Source organism: Lissotriton vulgaris, chromosome 6 (genome assembly GCF_964263255.1).
Source record: "Lissotriton vulgaris chromosome 6, aLisVul1.2, whole genome shotgun sequence".
Taxonomy (NCBI): domain Eukaryota; kingdom Metazoa; phylum Chordata; class Amphibia; order Caudata; family Salamandridae; genus Lissotriton; species Lissotriton vulgaris.
The window spans coordinates 219831233-219853144 of NC_141694.1; the positions used below are offsets into that span (position 1 = coordinate 219831233).

General features: G+C 42.2%; 1 protein-coding gene across 4 annotated transcripts in view; it reads left to right on the top strand.

Moving 5' to 3' along the window:
* The window catches only part of ITSN2 (intersectin 2), a 1355209-nt gene that overhangs the window by 451712 nt on the left and 881585 nt on the right, over positions 1–21912 (top strand). For all 4 annotated transcript variants that reach the window (XM_086926255.1, XM_086926257.1, XM_086926256.1 and 1 more), the window contains one exon: positions 7542–7679. In XM_086926255.1, the coding sequence (XP_086782381.1) occupies positions 7542–7679 (138 nt within the window). The remainder of the gene's footprint in view (positions 1–7541; positions 7680–21912) is intronic.

Consider the following 21912-nt stretch of genomic DNA (forward strand, 5'->3'; position numbering starts at 1 on the left):
TTTATTCCAATTAACCTGAATGCCGGAGTAGCCACCAAAACCGTATCACTTCGCGGACTAGTGGACTAAGATTATCCTAGGGATGACAGATGTAAAGAGTGATGTCGTCCGCGTACATGGAAATTAGTAGAGCGCGAACCGCAAATCCACTGACACTGATTTGTGGGTGGTGAAATGGCCAGGAATGAGACCGTACTGGTCTGGGCGAGGAATGAGTGGCATGAGAGGAAGGAGACGCGAAGCAAGCAACTTAGTGAAAATGTTGTTGTCTGTGTTAATGAGGGATAGGGGGCAGTAGGAATCACGCTGCTCGGGTGACTTGTCCGGCTTGAGAAGTAAGGTTAACAATGCCTCACGCAGCGATGGGGAGAACTGGCCCGTTTCAAAGGGCTCATTATACATGGTAGCTAAATGAGGGATCAAAAGGGGGGCGAAGACCTTATGAAAGGAGGCCGGTAGGCCATCAGAGCTAGGGGCCTTGTCACCGGGCATACTCTTAATTGCTGCAAGATTCTCCTCTTTAGAAAAGAGCTCATCTAGGAATTCCCAAACGAATTACCAAAACAGAGGAGTTGGTGAGTGTCGAAATATTGATCGAGATCTTCGCACGGTGGTACCTATCCGGTTGTATATAGTTGTGTGTAAAACTCAGTGAAGCACGCTTTAATTTCATCAGGGGAGGTAGGGCTGTCAGGTCCGCCGTCCTGAAGGGCATTGATGTACCATGCTGCTCGAGGCTGGGGAAGGAGATTAGCAAGGGTTTTTCCAGGGGGATCGCCCTCACTGCAGTGGTGCGCCCGCGCCTCTCTGCCAAGAAACGCCAGTTCTCTATTCGCCTCGACAGCAAATTCAGTCAGTTTCCTGTGTATTTGAGCGAGTGTGGCAGTGTGCGGGTTTTGGGCATGGGAAGCGTCTAGCAGTTTAATTTCCCTTTCAATTCTGTCCAGGGTGCCGCAGATTGAGCGTAGGACACCAGACTGCTTGGAGATACATTCCCTCCGGATGACCGTTTTAAACCCCTCCCAGAGCGTGTATGGGGAGTCCACTGAACCCTTGTTGAGCTCAAAATAGTTCACAATTGCGGGTGGGTACTGGTCCCAGATCTAGGGGCCACCAATCAGGGGACCATAGTATGGATGCTTTTCCAAAGAGCATTAATTCCGTTTTTCCAACGTTGCATTGGAGGCGGTTGGCGGCCATCCAGTTGGAGATGGCCCTCATGCCTTCAGCAAAATTATCCCTAACATTGGAGTTTAGGGAGTGGACAGGGTAGAGGAGTTGGGTGTCGTCAGCGTAGGACACCGGGGTGAATCCATATTTCCTCACAATCTCAGCAAGGGGGGCCACGTACACATTGAACAATGTGGGGCTTAGGCATGAGCCCTGTGGCACCCCCTTCGTGAGCATCCTTGAGGAGGAACGATAGGGTCCCAGACTGACGGATTGTGAGCGCCCGGACAGAAAACTCTCCAACCAAGAAAGGGCCTGTCCTCCAATGCCTACTCCCTTTAGACGGCTCACGAGGATCTTGTGGGACACAGTATCAAAGGCGGCCGACAGGTCTAACAGCACCAGAATCATTGAGCCTCCTCTATCCTGTGACATCTTGACGTTATCGGTCACGGAGAGGAGTGCAGATTCGGTGCTGTAGTTGGGCCTGAACCCGGATTGTGAGTGGTCCAGGCCCCCTGTCGCCTCTATGAAACTGGACAGATGGGTGTTAACATGCTTCTCGGCCAGTTTACTCAGGAGCGGCAGCAGAGAGATAGGACGGAGGTTGGAGAGCGCTGTCCAAGGGGAGATGGAGTTTTTTCGTATGGGATTCACCACTGCCTCTTTCCATTGTTGAGGGAGTTTACCTTCTTTGTAGGAAAGGTTCAAAACTTTTTGGATAACGGGGCAGAGAGCTGTGCTCAGAGTGTTCATCACTCTAGGGGGGAGAAGGTCAAGGGGAGACCCTGTTTTTATTGTGTTTAATAAGGATTTTGTGTCATCCTCAGAGATTTCTGGGATGTCAGTGAAGGTCTCAGAATTAGTTTGTGAGCAGAGGGCGGCAGCAGTCTCTATATTATTGGGGTGTTTGGCCAATATTTTATTGTAGATGGTGTCGATTTTGTCTTCAAAGAATTGTGAGATCTTATTACACAGCTCCTGAGAGAAGGTATCAGGGCTTTCGCATGCTGTGGGGTAAGTATAATTCTCTGGTTGAGTTGTCTGCTTCATCTATTTGAGATTGAAGGCTGGTTTTCCTTGCCTTTTTTATGTTTTTGTAATAGGAGGAGACAGCTTGTTGATAGAGCTCCTTGCTTTCACTGGAGTGATTCTTCCTCCATAATTTTTCTAGCTTTCTGCACTTTTGTTTTTCTATTTTTAACGCTTCAGTGTACCAGGTTTCCTTTTTATTATTAGTCGATGGTTGTTTGACCAATTTTTGTGGGGCTAGGAGGTTAATGGTATCAAGGAGGGTGATGTTTAGTTTGGCGAGGGCCGACTCAGTGTTGTCAGAGTCAGAGAGAGTTGGTATGTTCCAGGTTTCTGCAAATGCCTCTGGAGTGATCTTATGCCATGGTCTACGTTTAGTACTCAGAATAGTAGAAAGATCAGAAGGTTTAGTTAGCTGCATGAAGGAAAATTCCAGCATGCTATGGTCAGACCAGTGTACTGATTTAGGAGGATGGCAGTGTATAGACGGGTCATTAGAAAAGATGAGATCTAGAGTATGGCCGCCCCTGTGGGTAGGACCACTGTTCCGCAGGTGTAGATCTAGGAGGGCGAGGTCTGCTAGGAGAAGCTTGGTGTCAGGGTCCTCTGGTGTGTCAGCGTGGAAATTAAAGTCTCCAAGTAGAATAAAATGTTCTCTAGCTTTCATATGTGGAGCAAGTATTTCAGTTAGAGTTAGTGAAAAGCTGGTGTCGGGGCCAGGAGGTCGGTAGACTAAGGCACCCTTCCAGTGGTGCTTATTTCCAGTGTTTATTTTAAAGATCATTATCTCCATGGAAGGAAGTAAGGCTTGTTCTAGTATGGTAATACGGAGGCTGTCTTTGTATATTATGGCGGTGCCACCGCCTGTTTTTATCGGGCGGTCTTGTCTCAGGATTTTGTATCCTGAGGGAATTCCTACCGTGACAGTTGGGATGGTACGAGGCTTTTATTGACATGGCACAATCAAAGATGCAACAAATTCCCCAGAAGAGGCCAGAAATACAAACAATACAGTTCCCTCAGCCAACATCTGGATAGCATGGGAAAGGAACCTGGTCAAGAAAAGGCCCGTATCTCGAGTATGTGCAAAAGAGAACACCATGGCCTCATAAGGAAGCTGAAGACCTCAAACCCCCAACCCCCGGAGCCTATCCCCAAAACAAAAAAACCCAGGTAATCCCACAACCTCACAGATACCCCCCAATCAGGCTGAGAAACCACCCATATCCATCCCAGAGACCGACAACTAGGAAGGGAAAAAACTGTGTCTGTGATATTAATTATCCCGTAGGGGCATGGCGACGCCCAGCATACACCCCTGCCAGAGAGACAGGGTGGCCAAGCCATAGGTGACAGCAACACCAGGAATGAACATCGAGGAGAGAGAAACACCATGTCAAGCGGAAATGACCTAGGAGGCAACGTGAACCCAAAGGTCTAAATGCAAATTACAAGCCTGAATAGCACACAGAGCAAAAAATGTAACATCTAGGCTTGAGAACAGGTCAGTCATTGTCACTGAGATTATCACCAGCAGCAGCTTGGGAGTTGGCAGGCGAGGAGCGGTATGGCCTGTCAAGTTTTTGGGCAAACGCCAACGCCTCTCTTGGATCAGGAAAAGTGAGAGTCTTGGAGCCTTGTTTAATGTGCAGTTTAGCTGGGTACGCCAGCGAGTAGGAGATCTTGTGTTTCTGAAGGAGCCGTTTAGCCGGTGAGAACTCACGGCGTGCCGCCTGAACCGCGATGGTGGAGTCAGGGTAGAATGAGAGGGAGTTACCCTGGTGGCGAATTTCCCCTTTTTCTCTTGCCGCCCGAAGGATGGCATTACGGTCCCTGAAATTCAAGATTTTGGCTATGATGGGGCGGGCCGGCATGCCAAGGGCCAAGACGGGGACCCAGGGAACAGTGTGGCCCGCTCCACAATGAAAACAAATGAAAGAACATCGCCAAAGAGCCAATTGTTCTACGTAGTCCTCCATGCAAGAGATGTTGGTAGATTCGGGCACTCCTGTGATGCTGAGGTTGCTCCTATGGGAGCGCGCCTCCAAATCCTCATTCTTATTTCGGATGACATCTATAATGTTATCTATCTGCAGCATTTTTAGGCAGTCTTGGGTGGTGGCGTCCTCTGCTTCAGACACCCTGGTCTCAAAATGAAGAAGTTGAGCATCGTGAGAGTCAACCCGAGCCTTCACCGTGTCCAGGCGGGCTGACAGTTGGTCCAGCTGAGCCGCAATGCTGGTGACACTGGATTTGACATCCAGCATGATGGCCTTCAGATCGTTCTCAGGAGACTGTGCCATTTCAGATGGAACCAAAGGGTCACCCCCGTCCAAATAGGAGAGTATGCTTGAGCTGAGAAAAGATTTACCTGAAATGCCCTCAATTTCATAGATGCAAAAACACCCTGTGGACACATCAGGACTCACCTGAGAACTTCTCCATGGAATTCCATCGTGATCATCATAAAACACAAACATTGCTCAATAATCATGAAGATGCAAATCATGCAGAATGTGTAAACGACATTTAGGAGCCCAGTGTCTACATCTGAGGATTTGGCATTCTATTTATAAAAACTAAAACATTTCTAATGAGTCATTTGAGGCTTTAGGTTGCATAGTGGAAAACATCTTCATCCAATAAGTTTCTCTTTCTAACTGCCTCATGTTTCTTTCATAACCACTTATTTTCTCAGTGGTTTCAGTGATTCAAAAGCGAAGTTGGCTGATCTTGTGGTTCTTCTCTGTGTAGTGTTTGGCACATGAAGATCTTTCTGATTTATTCTCAATGTTTCTTTTGTTTTCAGAACGTTGCCTCTTTATTTGAATGTATATTGTTTTTATATAGATTTTGCTTCATGAATATTCAGTTTTTTTGTATCACAAGTGTATGTTCTTTTATTTTTAATTTTTTGCCTGGCGTAAAGATGTCTAATCTCTGTTCCAGGGTTTATAGCATTTGACAGAATTCTTACAGGGCTTTCTGCACAAACGTTTACCTGTACTCTGAGATCTGATGATTGTTGTTTTCCTACAGAGTATATCTTTAACCCTTTCCTTGCTGCCGTCGGCCATTGGCCGACGGCAGCACTACCTCCCCAGTGCTGCCGCCGGCCAATGGCCGACGCGGCCCCGCCCTCGCACAAAAACGCCCGCACCGCGGCGGAATTACCACCGCGGTTAACGGGTTAATGTTCTAATTTCTGTTATGTGCTAACAGTGTTTTCTCCATAAATATTGTGTTTAATTCAGGTTCTGCGTGTAACAATGGCCAACATTCAGCAATACCTCTTTTTATAAGTGCGTTTGAAGTGGAGTATTTTGGCACACATACCAATCCTTTTTATATTCTTTGGGTTTTAACAAATTCTCTCCGACAATATTAGATACTCTTTCTATTGCTTTGTTGGTAATTTCTGTGGGGTATCCCTTTTTGTTAAATATAACACACATATTTCATTACTTCCTTCTAGTCCTCCTCTTCGTTTACTATTCTTTGGATATCCACTAGTTAATTTCATGGAACATTGTTCTTTAGTGGCATTTGAGGAAAACTGGTATAATGCGGGTGGTTATTGCATTCAGTACTTTTGGTTTACAGAATGGTTTTTAGGGTATCTTTGTTGCAAGAAATTATGATGTTTAGAAATACATTTGATTCGTGTTGATGTTACTGGTGAAAATGTTTCTTTAATGTGTAGCTTGAAGTTAAGTGATTGTTTCTAATTTGTCAATGCTGTCCTTCCAAAATATAAAAAATATTGTCAATAAAATATTTAGACAAGACCTTGCATTCATTCTTCATTATAATGTGCTATGACTCTAATTTGGTCAGAACAGTTAGTAGAGGGAGGGATCTGCTGGAGAGCCCATTGACGTCCCATTACATTGGATGAAAGTATTGTTTGCACATTTGCACCGTTCAAAATAACGATGATAAAGTCTGCAGGTTAAGAGTTGCATCACAAAATCTGAATTAGCTCTACAGGCCAGATTATTTAGAACTTCCAATCTGATTTTATGTGGGATGGAGGTATAAAGAGCATGTTGATGAGGTGTTTATTGAGCAATTTCATCATTATTTGAAAATGTGATTTGAAAGAGCTTATTAAGCAGGGTAGTGTCAATCAAATATGCTAGTATTGTTTAAATAATGGTCTGTAAACCACTTATTTCCCAATGTTTTTGTGGCTAAACCAAAATGTGTCATTATTAGTCTTAATAGAAGGTCTTCCAAACCTTTGTTGCTCTTATCAAGAGATATATGTGTAGGCTACTTGGCTTGGTAGGCAACAAGAATTGTTTGACATGTCTGTTAGTCCATTCCTTTTATTCAGCTTCTCTAAATATGTTTGCAAATTAGCATGGAAAGATAGTGTGTGATCTTCTATCAAGAGAAGTTTAGGTTTGTGGCACAATAAGCGGTAAAGATAGCCACAAGCGCCCCATTTGCAATATGAAAAGTTAAACTAATGACTTTTGAGAGTGTAGTGATTAATCCTCTCTGCTTTTGTGTTAAATGACCAAAGCACTTCTTTTTATATTGGATGTTATAAAGTTCTTGCGGTACCCAATTTTCAAACAATTCGATTGTTTTGTGACTTTATTGAGGCATGAATATCTTGTAGGCCTGGTTATCTTGGTTCATAGGTTTTGTAACAAAATTTCCCAAAAAAAGACAGTCTGGTTGTTCGCATGTATTTAAATGTTGTCAGTTTCCAAGGCATTGGAAATGAAAGTGTACACAAAAATCAACTTCCATGTCAATAAACTGTCTACACAAAATATTCACTATCAGTATTTCTTTTGACTTTTGTGGTTTCTTTGGTTATTTAATTTATTTCACCTCCTGGGTTTTCATTGACTGCTGAGATTAGTTCTAAAAAAGATTGCTATTTTGAAGCAGATCACAATCAAATTCACAGCTCCTGGTCCATGTTTTAATAAAGGTATAACTGCAATCAGATTTAGCAGAATATTAATGAGTCCTGCAGATTGATTGTCTCACTAAAAATCTTTAAATGTTTTGGCAAGGGAGAGAAAGTCTTGATGGGTTAAAGGTATCAACATTATGTCAGTCTGGTAATGGTAACTGACCTTCATACCCACCACTAATCCACATTTCCTCAATTATGTATTATTTATTTGATTTGAAATGCTTCACACTTGGTGAAGCATCATTTGAACATTTATAAATTACAAGTATTTTCCACCTTTTTAAAATAAGAGCGTGATGGAAATATGAAGAAAATAATGTTTGAAAGAAAAGTATTGATAGTTTTCAAATTGAGAGCTACGAAACTTTGTTCAATGTTCTACTGTCTCCTGTGCTTTCAGGTCTTTGTCCGATATTGATGCTGATGGGAAGCTAAGAGCTGATGAGTTTGTACTAGCCATGCATTTAACAGATATGGCCAAAGCAGGGCATCCTTTGCCGTTGACTCTACCTCCAGAACTTGTCCCACCTACTTTCAGGCAAGTTATTCATCATAGTTCTCAATGACTGTTAAGAAGAAAAGCAGCTGAGTTGACTGAGTATGTTCTTTTTTAAATATTGATATTTCTTTGTGAAATATTTTTGACCCTTGAGACAAGCCCCGTCATAAGGACTGGCAGCTGTGCATTTCCCTAGCGGCGTTGATCTATTTCTTCAAATGTTGTGCAGCCATTTGGGGATGGGGGGTGTGGAGGGGTCTTTTCGTTAGGGAGTCACTGTGTGAGACGCCTTGAGTAAAGAACGTGTGTATTCTTGACAAAAATACATAGATTTGATGTAGGAATAATAAAACACATATTTGTTTAAGTAGTAGATTTGCCCAAGTGGCTGTATCACATGCAGTGGAAGCTGGGTATATCCCCCAAACTCATTTTTGCAGTAATGTAGGGTATACTATGATATTTATTCAAATTGCTAATTGTCAGTCAGGGTCATGACTCCTGAATAATGACGCCTTGAGTGGCCTCCAATGCCCCTTCCCTCCGCAACAATGGTAATAAATAGCATATTGCACTCTGTACGATTGCATATATGGTTTTGGCAAAGACATTTCTTAATGTGTGCTTTTATTGAATTAAAAACTAGACTGGAAGGGATTAAATGCGTAAAGGAAGTTAAAAGCACATTAAATAGACCTCCTAAGTAATAGAAGTGTTGTTTAACTTTTGAAAGCCATTTTAACATGCAATCTGTGAGACAGAGTGTTTTCGCTTGTCAATTTGCTGTACTTTGGTAATATGGAATGTGACATTTGCACTTTGATATATATTATATATATATGTGTGTGTGTGTGTGTGTGTGTGTGTGTGTGTGTGTGTGTATGTGTATATATATTCACTGAAAAAACCATAGGTTTCACAACAGTTAAAGTTAGGAATTAGCATTTAAATAACCTATTAAATTCACTGAAAAACCCATAGGTTTCACACCAGTTATAGTTAGCTGGAAATTTTACTGACATAAAAACATTGAAATTCCCACGTTATAGTTAGTTGGACTCACTATGACTTGCGCGCCTGCAATGCGCTGCTGATGACGTCACATATTACATCACTCATGACATGGTCAGTGACATCACTCATGACATCACTGATGACACCATCCTTGTGACAGAGTGACAGACCTCCTTTCAGTGTAATGTAACCCTTGAAACACATATTCAAAAATAGAAACTAACATTTTCAAAAAATTGGAGATACCCATACCAGTTACAACAACCAATTCAGTAATTCCACCATCTATATCACTTCCACTCATTCACCAACAGTTCTATATAGTCACTCATACATATACTCACTCATCATATGTAGTGATACACCTATACATCCTGTTACACACCGACAGTCATCCAAAAGTTACTCACACACATACTCACACATGCAAATAAACTATTGAACATCCATTTATTTGCATATACAACTATACACACACTACCACCTTACTTCTAAGGAAACTTTCACATACTTACTTTCTTAAACAAACACTTATAGAAACACATACTTATTTAAACAGGTACTCTTACAATCTCTCACTCTCACATATACTCACTTATATACATCAATACTCACATATACTAGAGTAAAACATATGTCGTTACTGATAAAGACAATAGTGAGACAGTCATTCACTCACTAACACACACATATACACTCATCCACCCATACAGTACTGCACATATGCTGTCTTCAAAACACATACAAAGAGTGAGTCAGTCACCAACCCATGCAGCCACTTATACACAAAGTGAAACACTGATACATATATTTCAATATTTAAAAGTTACTCGCTAATATATGTATTCACTAAGATACACTTAATAAGCCAGTTAACCAATCAATTTTTTTTTAAAAAATATCCATTTAGACACTTATTTAAACATTTATTCTTCCATCGACCTTTACATATACATATATAAAACATATTTATTTTTCAGAAAGACACACATTCACTGGATGGTGTCATCAGTGATGTCATGAGTGATGTCACTGACCATGTCATGAGTGATGTAATATGTGACGTCATCAGCAGTGCATTGCAGGCGCGCAAGTTATAGTGAGTCCAACTAACTATAACGTGGGAATTTCAATGGTTTTATGTCAGTAAAATTTCCAGCTAACTATAACTGGTGTGAAACCTATTGTTTTTTCAGTGAATTTCAAAGGTTTTTTAAATGCTAATTCCGAACTATCACTGGTGTGAAACCTATGGTTTTTTCAGTGAATTTCATAGGTTTTTTAAATGCTAATTCCTAACTAGAACTGGTGTGAAACCTGTTTTTTTTCAGTGAATTTCAAAGGTTTTTTAAATGCTAATTCCTAACTTTATATAGGGCCTCAAACCTATGTTTTTTTCAGTGAATTTCAAAGGTTTTTTAATAGCAAATTTCTATAACTAAGAAATCTAATATTTTTTATAATGAATCCTATATTGTATATTTATGTAATACTATTTTCTTTATGTATATTGTTCGTTTTTTTTTTGCCCTGGAGCGCTCCCAGTGCGCGTACCGGTGAGCGCACCGGTAAGCGCATTCTTGCGGCGCGCCCCGGTGCGCGTACCGGTGTGCGTCCCGTTAGCGCTAATGCCGCAAACAAAAACATCATCGTGACGTATCGCGTAGCCGCGTCCGCGTGATACGTACTGCGTAAGCGCACCCGAAAGCACTCGAGCGCATACGATCGCGCTGCGTAAGCGCCCCCGGGCGCGCCCCGGGGCGCGCAGCGTAAGCGCGTTGGGTCATGTGACCTGAAAATAACACTTTTCATTGGCTCAGGACAGTTTTGTTTTCCAAATGATGAAAGCCCCCACCTTTTTTCCTTATTCTCACTTTGTCCTTTGACTGAGAAAGACCTGTTTGGAGACCTATTCCCAATTTGTACTGAAAAATGGCCGCAGCAGCAGAAGGAGCATCTCAGCCACCACCACCAACACCACAGTGGTGGAGAGGAGGAGGAGGAGGAGGAGGAGGAGGAGGAGGAGGAGGAGGAGGATGATTAACCTCATCAACTGTGCTGGTGACAACCACAATTGCCCAAAAAACCCTTAATTGTTTCCTGATTTTTTTTTGCTCCAGTTGAGCCGTTTACAATTTCCTGTTTTTTGTTTGTCCCCATAAAAATAACAAAAAAATATAAAATTGTTCATAAAAGACAAAAAAAGTAAAAAATGTTCCAAAAAACAATAAAAAAAAATAAAACAACAAAAATAATAAAAAAACAGTTCTTTTTAGAACTACCTCCAATTTATAAAAAAAATGCTACTTTTTCTAAAAAATCTGTCATTCTTTTTTCCTTATGGTACGCTCCCCGGTGCGCGTACCGGCCGCTCCCCCCGTGCAAATCGGAAAAAAATGTTTTGCCCCGTGGGGCCCTTTTATAGCCCCCACATCAAACCTAAGGGGTCAGGGGGGTCTACCCTGCCCCCTTTTGATCATTTCCCCCTTTGTTTTTGCCACCTCTTGTGTCTCGATCCTACCGAGACACAAGATGGCGGCCGCTCCGGACTGTTTGGAATGTTGACAGACACCCGAAAGCCAATCAGCTTTCCGCTCGCGAACTTGCGTAGCGCGCTGGTGTGTGCCCCGGTGCGCGTACCGGGGCGCGCTTATAGATATATATATTTTTTTAACCTAAATTACTCAAAATCCACTGGAGCACATATCTTGAGACATAGCAAAGGCACATCGGGCTACCAGTCCCTACAATTTTGCCAAGTTTGGTAGAAATCCATTCAGCCGTTCGGGCTAAAAGTGAGTCCAACCGCCCTATGGAAATTAACATGGGGAAAACACGTTTTGGGACCCCCCTTTTATCTCGGCCCCCGCTTGACGAATCCCCCCCCCCCCCAAACTTTCAGGGAAGGAGCGGAGCGCAGCGAGGCAAATTTGAGGAAAATTACAGGCAGATTCCTCAACCGGCGCCAAAGTTATTCCCAATAGAATGTTGCGAAATCCCTATACAAAATAATCCTAACTATAACTACCTACTGGCGACCGCCAGTAGGTAATATATATATATATATATATATATATATTACCTACTGACAGTTGCCAGTAGGCAGTTATAGTTAGGAACTAGTTTCCATAGGAAAAGCATTTTTTGTTTTCCCAATAACTTTGGCGCCGGTTGACATATCTTCGCAAAATTTTCAAAACTTATGGCCCGCTCCGGTCAGCTCTTAAAAGTTTCGGGGTGATTCGCCAAGCGGGGAACGAGAAAAAATGGGGGTCCCAAAACATGTTTTCTCCATGGTATTTCCCGTAGGAAACTTTAGACACGGCTACAGCCCGAACTGCTGAAAAGAATTACACCTCATTTAGCAAAAAGGTAGCCCTTGGTTCAGAAAGAGACCTTTTTTTAAATGGAGTAAATCTGTTCAGTAGTTCATGAGAAATTCTAAAAATAGCGGTTGGAATGAAGCAAAGCAGAATTGCTGTTCCATAAGGGGAGCTGCATGTCAGCAGCTCCCCTTATGGAAAAGCAACTAGCCCACCAGGTACCTCCAGTATGCGCCGCAGGGCGGCGTTGCAGAGAGGTGGTCCGAGGCCACACACCTTGTTGCACCTCTCTACAACGCAGCTCTGTGGCACTTACTGGAGGTACCGCGTGGGCTAGTTGGACCCCAGGGACCCTCAGGATTCAAGGGGACTTTATTCCCCAACTTACAACGCTCCAGGGGCGCGTTTGCAGAGTGGTGAAGAAAGGGGACATGGCCTTTGTCTACCTCTCACTAATCCCACTGCTTGGGGCTTACTGGAGGTACAAGGTAGGCTAGTTGGCCCCTAAAGAACCCCCAGCAGTGAAGGGAAATTCAATCCCCATCCAAGAGCGTGCCAGGGAAATTCAATCCCCATCCAAGAGCGCGCCAGGGAGAGCGTTTGTAGAGTGATGGGCAAAGTGTGCGTGGACTGGTACGAGTACTTACCAGTGCTGCAGTGTGGGACTGACTGGAGGTAATAGTTTGGGAAGTTGGCCCACAAGGATGTCCTAGGGGGCCAACTACCCCTCTTGTTACCTCCAGTAAGTCGCACACAGTGGGATTGCTAAGCCGTGTTTGGAGGCAATGGCCCCCTTTCTCTATCACTCTGCAAACGTGCCTCGTGGCAGACTACGGGATGGGGGATGAAGTCCAATTTAGTCCTGAGGGAGTTTGGGGGCCAAGAATCCCTCCGGTAAGTCCTATGCAGCGGAATTCCTGAGCATTGGTTGGACACCCAGCACCATTTCTCCACCACTCTGCAAACGCGACCACTAGGTAAAGTAGCATATTTCTGCTCTCTGACTTAGAGGTAATTTTAATCCCCCTGCCCTATTATGTACAGAGGAGGTCATGCTAATCACAGGGGTACCCCAAAGCAAAGTGTTCCCTAGTGTATGTAGGTGTTTTCACTGTATTCTAAGTGTCTTTTAGCATAGCACTGCCTCTAGGCCTGGTTAGTCAGAGTTAGTTACAACCAGTACCCGTCTGTGGGCAGAGGACGATTTTGCAGCAAGGCCTCTTTCTGCTCCTCTGTTGGTTCTTTCAGCACGTCTTGATTCTTCCTGCACTTTTCTTTGTGGACTTCTGTTGCTTCTATCTGCATTTCATTTGCTACTTTCTGTACGTTTTTTCTTCTTTCTTCACATGTCCTACCTCTGTAGGCATAGTTAGACACTAGCATTTAAAAGAATCTTTGAAATTAACTTAAAAAACCATAGGTTTCACACACGTTATAGTTAGAAATTAGCATTTAAAAAACCTTTGAAATTCACTGAAAAAACCATAGGTTTCAGGAATTTTATAGTTAGAAATTAGCTTTTAAAAAACCTTAGAAATTCACTGAAAAAAACATAGGTTTTAGGGAAAGTTATAGTTAGTTGAACATTTCACTCGTACAAAATCAGAGAAATTCCCCCGTTATAGTTAGTTCAGCTAACTATAACTCGTACCCCCGCAATGCACTGCTGATGACGTCACATATTACATCACTCATGAAAAATTATCATCCATGTGATAATTTGATGCTTCTCCTCACACTCTAATATAACCTTTGATACACCCACTCTAAATTACAGACTGCCATTCTCAAAGCCATAGACACTCCAACACCAATAACTACATACCCACTCACTGATTCTTGGGTTTACACACACATCTACTCACTCATACTTATGGTCACTCAGTACAGGACTATTATATGCACTCATACACCCATTTAGACACTCACACATCGCCACACATCCATAGAGGTACTCACACACCTAGTCAGTCATGCAAATAATTAATTACACTGCCATTTACTCACCTTTACAGTTATACGCACACCAGCTCACTTACTCATGCAAATACTAGCACATTCTTACACTCTTATACAATCACTGATACAAGCACACACTCATCCATATAGCCACTCTCACAATCACACACTCTCGCTTATAGACATTTATATACTCCAACACACATATATACTGCCTTTCACATATGTAGTTACTCACACATGTACCACTGAGATATACATTCACTCTCACACACACACCTATACACACACTCACCCCCACCCACCCATACACTCCATCACAGATGCACTCTTAAAACCATGCACCCAGTGAATCACCCACTCACACATCTATGCACAGTCACACACACCCCATCCACACAAACACTCAGGCACCCATACAGATAGTCCGACAACCAATCAATAATCCATATAGACACTCATGTAGCTAGTCACAAACCCATGCAGCCGCTTACACACCAACCAACAGACAGACAGATTCCGACTTTCACACAGTTTAGTCACTAACCCATGCATTCAGTAAGATACGTTTAATCACTCACTTATAGAGTCAGTCATGCACCTACTAAATCATCCATTCAGACACTTATACATCCACTCATTCTTCAATACACCTTTCCCTATATATATTAAACATATTTAAACTTTACAGAAAAAACAGTCACTGGATAATGTCATCAGTGATGTCATTTTAGATGTCATCAGTGATGTCACTGACCATGTCATGAGTGATGTAATATATGACGTCATCAGCAGTGCATTGCGGGGGCGCGAGTTATAGTTAGCTGAACTAACTATAACGGGGGAATTTCTCTGGTTTTGTATGAGTGAAATGTCTAACTAACTATAACTTTCTCTAAATTTCTAAGGTTTTTTTAAATGCTAATTTCCAACTATAACGTGCCTGAAACCTGTTTTTTCAGTGAATATATATATATATATATATATGTGTATATATATATATATATATATATATATATATATACATATATACATACATATATACAAACATACATACACTAAGTATATATTTGTAAAGTATATATATATTCTTTTTGTACTGAGTGGCGGTAGGATTCCCAGAGATAGGAATTCCTTGAATTTTTGCTCCCTAATAACCTTCCACCCATTTGACAAATTACCACAAAACGTTCCAGACCTAAAGTACTTTCTAGACTTTGATGAAGGGATTATTTTGTGGTAAATCATTAAGGGGGTGCAAAAATAAAAGAAGGGTCCCAAAACCGATTTTTCACCCGATACATTTTCCATAGACTTATGTATTCCACGTGATGCAGAAACAGCTGATTAGGTTTTGGTTAAAGTTGCCATGAATATACAGTATAGTGTCTAGTTGATCCTTTTTGCTTTTGCAAAGGATGTTATGAAGTGGTTATGAAGTTATAAGGGCCAAAAAACTAGAGCTATCTGTTGTATTATATGTAGCACAATACTACTAAAAGTAGCAAGAAAGCCCACAGATAAACTAGACTGCATATGTTAAGTTTCAAATGTACTACATGAACAAGTAAAAGACCCATTTATTGTTACATGCTCATGGAAACCAATAAACAAATATGTAACAATAACAAATAGAATACATCTTAACCCCTTCGCTGCTCATGACGAGCTCAGCTCGTCATGCAGTACACTGGTCGTGTGCTCATGACGAGCTGAGCTCGTCATGAACAATGGGAAATCTGGAGTAACAGCACTCAAGGGGAATTGCCTTAGCACTGATGTGGTTAATCAGTGAGCAACACAAACTATAATACGGTGGACATAACAATTGGCCATTAGGAAAAAAAAAATAATCTCAAAATTAGGCCTCATATGAAGCACAATACTACTTAAAGTAGCAAGGAAGGCAAAAATAAACTAGTCTGCGTGTGTAAAGGTTCAGAATTACTACATGAACAACTAAAAGACACATTCATGGTCACACGATTATGTAAACTTATTAAAAAAAAATACATAACATCTGATTGCCCGTCTGTAGTTATAGTTAAGATTCTCAGAGATCAGAATCCTTCTTATATTTGCTCCCTAATAACTGTCCACCCATTTGATGAATCACCACAAAACTTTCCAGATTTATAGCCTTTTCTACATTTTATGATAGAATTTTTACTTGTGAATTGTTAAAGGGGTGCAAAGATAAAGGGGGGTCTCCCAAATATGTTTTTTCAACCGATGCCTTTTTCATAGACTATTGTATTTAATGTAGCACAAAAACGACAGATTTATGTGAAATTGGGAAGAAATATACATAATGGTGCGTAGATGATCCTTTTTTGGGTACTGCAGGTAAGTAGGATAAGTATTTTTTAATTTATAAGGCATTTAAACTTAGTGATATTTGTAACCGCTGTACTTTTGCAGAATTTCATGAATTTACACAAAACTACTGTGGTACATGGCAATGACAAGCCATTATCAGATTGGATAATGACTGCCTTTACAAAAGTTTAAGACAGTCATGTTGTTTTAAGGCCACTTTGCCAGTGTTTTGGCTTATGGCCTTAGATATAGGTAAGTTTTAGGTTTTATAAGTTCCCTACCTATTAGCACTTTACCAAAGTGGTGATAGGTAGTGAAAAATAATCATACATTTTTGTATACTTAAAAAGGTTATGGCACAGTACTGTAAAAAAAAATGTTTAAGAAAGTATTTTGAAAAATGTTTTAAAAACTGAAATGCACTATATTTTTACATATAGTGTAGTGTGTTGCACATTTTTAAACATATTCAATTCTGTAAAAAACAAAGTGCATGGAGTACCATGGAAATACCTAAAACATGCAGCACAACTTCAAGAAATTTAAAGAAAGAGCAACATTTCGTAAAAAATATGGTACTTATTAGGTGCTAGTGCAGTACTCCATAAACCTCTTTAAAAAATATGTTTAAAAAAATGAATGCATTTCCCTACCTATTAGTACAAAGTTTTAATAGATAGGGAATTACAATAAAACCTACCACTTATTTGTATCGAAGTTCCTAACACAGAACACAGCCATAGTGTATTAAAAACAATATGGCTGCCTTTTCATTTTCTTAAAACAGCCATTGTATACTGGCTTGTCATTCCCATGAGCCACGGTATACCGCAAAGTTACTGCAGTATACCGTTGCTCAAAATATAACTAAGGCCTTACTGTATTATTATATTAAGCAGTGCCATCTCTTTAGCCCTGGCCCACTGAGTAACATCTTTCATCCAAGTTCACACAACTGGTTCTACCGTGGAGTTCCAGGCCATCGCTGTTTGCCTCTTGACCCTAGGGCTAGATCTAAGAATATAGAGCCCACCTTTTGTTTGTGTGGTCTTGGAAACAATCCTAGCAAGCAAACTTCTAGGGAAGGAGGCAAGAGAGCGTCCTAATGTAGTATTCAGGGCATCCACTACAGTGTCCCAGAAGGGAAGCAACCCGGAGCAGCCCTAGTTCATGTGTATGAAGTCTGTATCCATGTGCCTTCACCTTGGGCACCTACGCTGTTCCCCACTGTAGACAACCTAAAGTCAGTGGGAGCAGGTCATATACGTCATGTGACAAAATCAAACTGTATGTATTTCAGTCTCATGTTCCTGGAGACTATTTTAGGGTACGCCAGTATCTTGCACCACTCTGAGTCCGTAATTTCCCGTTCCAGTATCTCTCCCCACCTCTGTCATAGTGTCAACATGGGTTTACAGACCATCTCAGAAAGTGATCTATAAAACCACGTTACCAGGTATCTCTCTGTGCCACAGGACACTAATAATTGCAGCACCACGTAGGTCGTTGGCTCCTCAAGCCCCCGGCCCATAGGTCTCTGAAAGAACGAATCAATGCCTCATATATGAAGAATCGCCCTGTGGGTATGTTCTAATTGGCCAACAGATCTTCCAGAGGGAGTAGGGCGTCCTAAGTCAATAAGACCAAAACCTATGTGTGGCCGAGAATGAGACTGTGAGTATGTGCCACTAAAGGGCCAGATTGGCGAATAAAGTAGGAAGGACTCTGCTTGGATGTCGGGTGAAGGAGGGATTCAATCGAACCTTTGAATGAATGGCGGATTTAAGCGCTGAACTATATATTTAATATGAAGGTGCTGCTGAAATAATTAGCCTAAGGATTTAGCGTGTTTGTGAATAAAATTTGATTCACAGTGCAACATTTGTCCTGAGTATGGTCTTGTGAATTTGATTAACCGGATGTAAGACCGAAACGTCGACGCTATGACACTGCTTTTGTATATATGGTTATCAATAGATGTCTTTTGAATTGAAAGAAAATTGGAGAATTGAATATTATATACGGCTGATGCTGTATATGGTCCATATTCGAACAAAAGGTGTCTGAAACCACTGTACATATGAGAAGAAATTAAACAGTGGTCATTTTGTTGCCATGTATGATAATGATTTACAAATATTGTTCTATGTTCATTGAAAAAGATTTAATTGTGATAATTAAGTCTATCACATAAAGAAGTTGCTTTTGATATAAAACTTTTGAGTTCTGTCCAAGTGTGTTCACTGTTATGACATTATAAACTCTAATTCAAAGTTAAATCATTTTTCAAGGATCAATTATGTTGTGTTATTGATGATACCCAGTTCCCTGTGGAATATTGGGTGGCCCTATTGCTGTATTAAAATAGTAAGGGGCACTCCTACCCAGATATATGCAGATTCATTCTGATTTTATGCGCATACCACATATGGATTTATTTCTTAAAGCCGCATCTCCCTCACTTGCAGCCATTTAAGTGGCAGGAAGGCACTCTCAGATGAAGAACTTGTGGGTGATCGCTGATATCTTGAATTATAGGTCATACCGTTGACAATATTGTACAGTACTCAAGGTTTCTCCCCCTTTTTCTACCTCTGTCCGAATGAAGACCCGCTAGTAAGGCCTGTTGGCCTTCGCCCAATTTCGGGTTGAAACATCGACAATCACCTAAGCCTGGATTTTTGTTTTTTAGGTTGAGGGACCGTTAAGCTGCGAAGCAGCTTCCGGTCCGGAGATTTAATGTTACTTAGTAGGGCTTCAGAACCCGCCTCCCTGCCCTGTCTCTCCACCATTGGCTGGCTTCCTAAACGGAGGCCAGCCATTGGAGGAGAGAGCCGTCCCTCCAAAGAAGCTCTGTCTTTTTCGGATTTGGGGGCGTGATTTTTTGCGTTCTTTAGACAGTGACGTTGTCTGTCACTCAGAACCACAAAACCACGCCCCCGAATCCGAAAATTTTCAGAGTTGCCGGCCGCCATTTTGTTTCCTTCGCAGTGAAGGTGAGCTGTTCCTCGCTGTCCTCTTGCCTTCTTCCCCCTGATTGCACTCGTGTTTTTCTTTCTTGTCTTGCCTTCTCCCCCGCTGTCCGTGTATGTTTCCCACCCCCTCCCGCTGATGAGGTCGCCAAGGCTGAGAGCCCGGGCTGCTGGGAAGCGAGACGGGCCGTGGGGAGCCATGAACTGTCCGTGTATGTTTCCCGCCCTGGTTCGGCGCTAGGTGCCTGCTCCCAATGTCTCTTACTATGCAACTGCATGTACTGTACTGAAATGGCCTGGCAGCTCCATAAGCAGCTTTAACTCTGATGGATGGTGCAGTGCTCGTCCCCCCTCCCTCCGCAGCTCTCCTCTGTCCCGCTCCCCCCCTCCCTCCGCCCGCAGCTCTCCTCCGTCCCGCTCCCCCCCCTCCCTCCGCCCGCAGCTCTCCTCCGTCCTGGCCATTACTTCCGATGAGTGGGGTGGTGGATGGTGAAGGAAGGGGGGGGGGCAGTTGCAACACTGTACTGCTAAGTAAAATAATCCAGAGGTTTTCAGATTTTTCTTTACTTCGAAAGAGAACAGACTGATCTTCAAAGGGGGTTTCGGACCTTAATACTAAAGGAAGGGACGGGGTGTAGAAGCTACAGATATCCGCGGGTCATTATTAAGAGTGATCCTAGAGGGGGCGTCACGGGGGTGAACACCCCTCCCCCTCTATCTTGGGCCAGGTTCTCCGCCCCCTCCCCCCCCATCTCCGCGGACATCTTGCGGAAAGAAGTGGTTAAGGATGTGAAAAAGTCTGCACACCCCACGTTCTGTGCATCACGTTTCCGGGTGAACTCGAGAAATGGGTGACTTTGCCAACTTCGCGGGCGCAGTTTTACATCTGGGCTTCTTTCTCGGACGGTGGCAGATGTGCGAGGGTGAAGGTCGCGATGCACTAGAAGCCACGCCCACCCCACCCCCCTCAGGCTATCGCACACCCAGCTCTGATGGGGTCTTGCACTAACCCGCTTAAAAGAATGGATTTATACTTTAAATACCTCAATCCGCAGATTGGCGCTCTCCTCACAGCGCACGCGTATTACACGTCATCAGAAGCTGTGACAGAGTTTATCAACAAACAGGGTCGGTGCCAAGGTCTCCGCGTGTGAGCTGTGCGTGTGCGTTTTAGTAAATCTATCGCACACAACTCTCTTTTCAGACTTTCAGTGTCACCCACAGTCAACGGAACAGATTGTATTGGCTTTGTGTGGATGAAAGGCAGTCACCCCACTGCCTATTGAAAAGCGTTACCCTTTCAAAGTTTTCAGCAGCAAGTGCAATATCGAAACGTGAATAAAAATTGTGCAGCCGACGTTTAACTGATGGGAGCGTCAGCTCTTCTCAGAATGCTTTGGTTTTTATTTCCGACAGAGATGCAAATGTTTACGAGGATTAGTCTCAATTTAAGGCCAGGGATCGCATATGAAGCCTGTGGCTATAATTTGGTCCTCAGAACGAGTTGGCCCTCAAGTTTCTATACATTGTGTACAGCTAATTATAATATATGTTGGAATTAGGAGTATTGTGATAAAAATCACACCACCAGTTTACATTTTTGCAGGTCAATCTTGCCTTTATTAATCAGGTAAAAAAAGGCAAGTAAGTACTGTGGCATGCAAATTTTGCCGCGGTAAGCACCTAAATATGCATGTTACTGCCCATTATATGGGAAAGATTTGTAATTCGGTGGTATTTATTACACTCGATAAATTACGACTCACCGGATTTGATCGGGTGCAAGAAATATTGCACATATTACCAGCCCACTTGTAATGAGGGTGATAGTGTCCTATTTTGTTCCTTGCACATTGTAATTCTTATGTTTTGAAGCAGTCTAAACAGTTTCGTTCTATAAGGGTTTCACGCCGAACAAATGCAACACCTTAAATTGATATATTTCATTCTGTTCTGCCCACAGAAGAGCTCTGGAATTTAGCTGTGCATTAGTGAGGCCTCCTAAACAGCAGCGTCAAAGGAATCTAATAAACACTGCTAAATTTGAATTTCACCCACAAAGTTTACTAACTTTTCTAATTAACTAAACTTCCCCTGTAGGTGAAAATTCCACACACTTTTTTTAGCAGAATTTCTTCACGGGTGTTTTGTGTGGTTGTTTCTCGCAAAAGCTACCATTTTACCATGCTTGCAAACTTTTGAAAACAGGTTCTAGAGTTTTTATAAGAAAATCTATGCAAATGTGTACATCCCTAGGCAGAATACCCCAGACCCGCCCACTCATTCAAGCAACACAGCACATCAGCTACAAAGAGAGCTCTGTCTCAGTTGCAGACCACACCTGACAAAATACAACTCTGACTAATGTGAGCACATGTTGCGTAATTAAGCCTCGTCCCTGCAACATTTTCAAAACAGTCCATCTGATACCGTACACGACACTCCACTGTATCACTACAACACCAAGATTATGTACAGCATTAACCTACTTGCCAGGCTGAAAGCAGTCATCAGTCGCCAAGAAGCATATTGGTAAAGTCCATGTGACACATCTGTCACCCACTCACATACAAACACTAACTCTTCATAAGAATAAGTAAATGCTCTCAAATAACTAACACAGCTACTTATGGGTGAACCGTTAGTTCAATAGCAGATAAGCGTGGTCTTCATGATGCAGAGTAG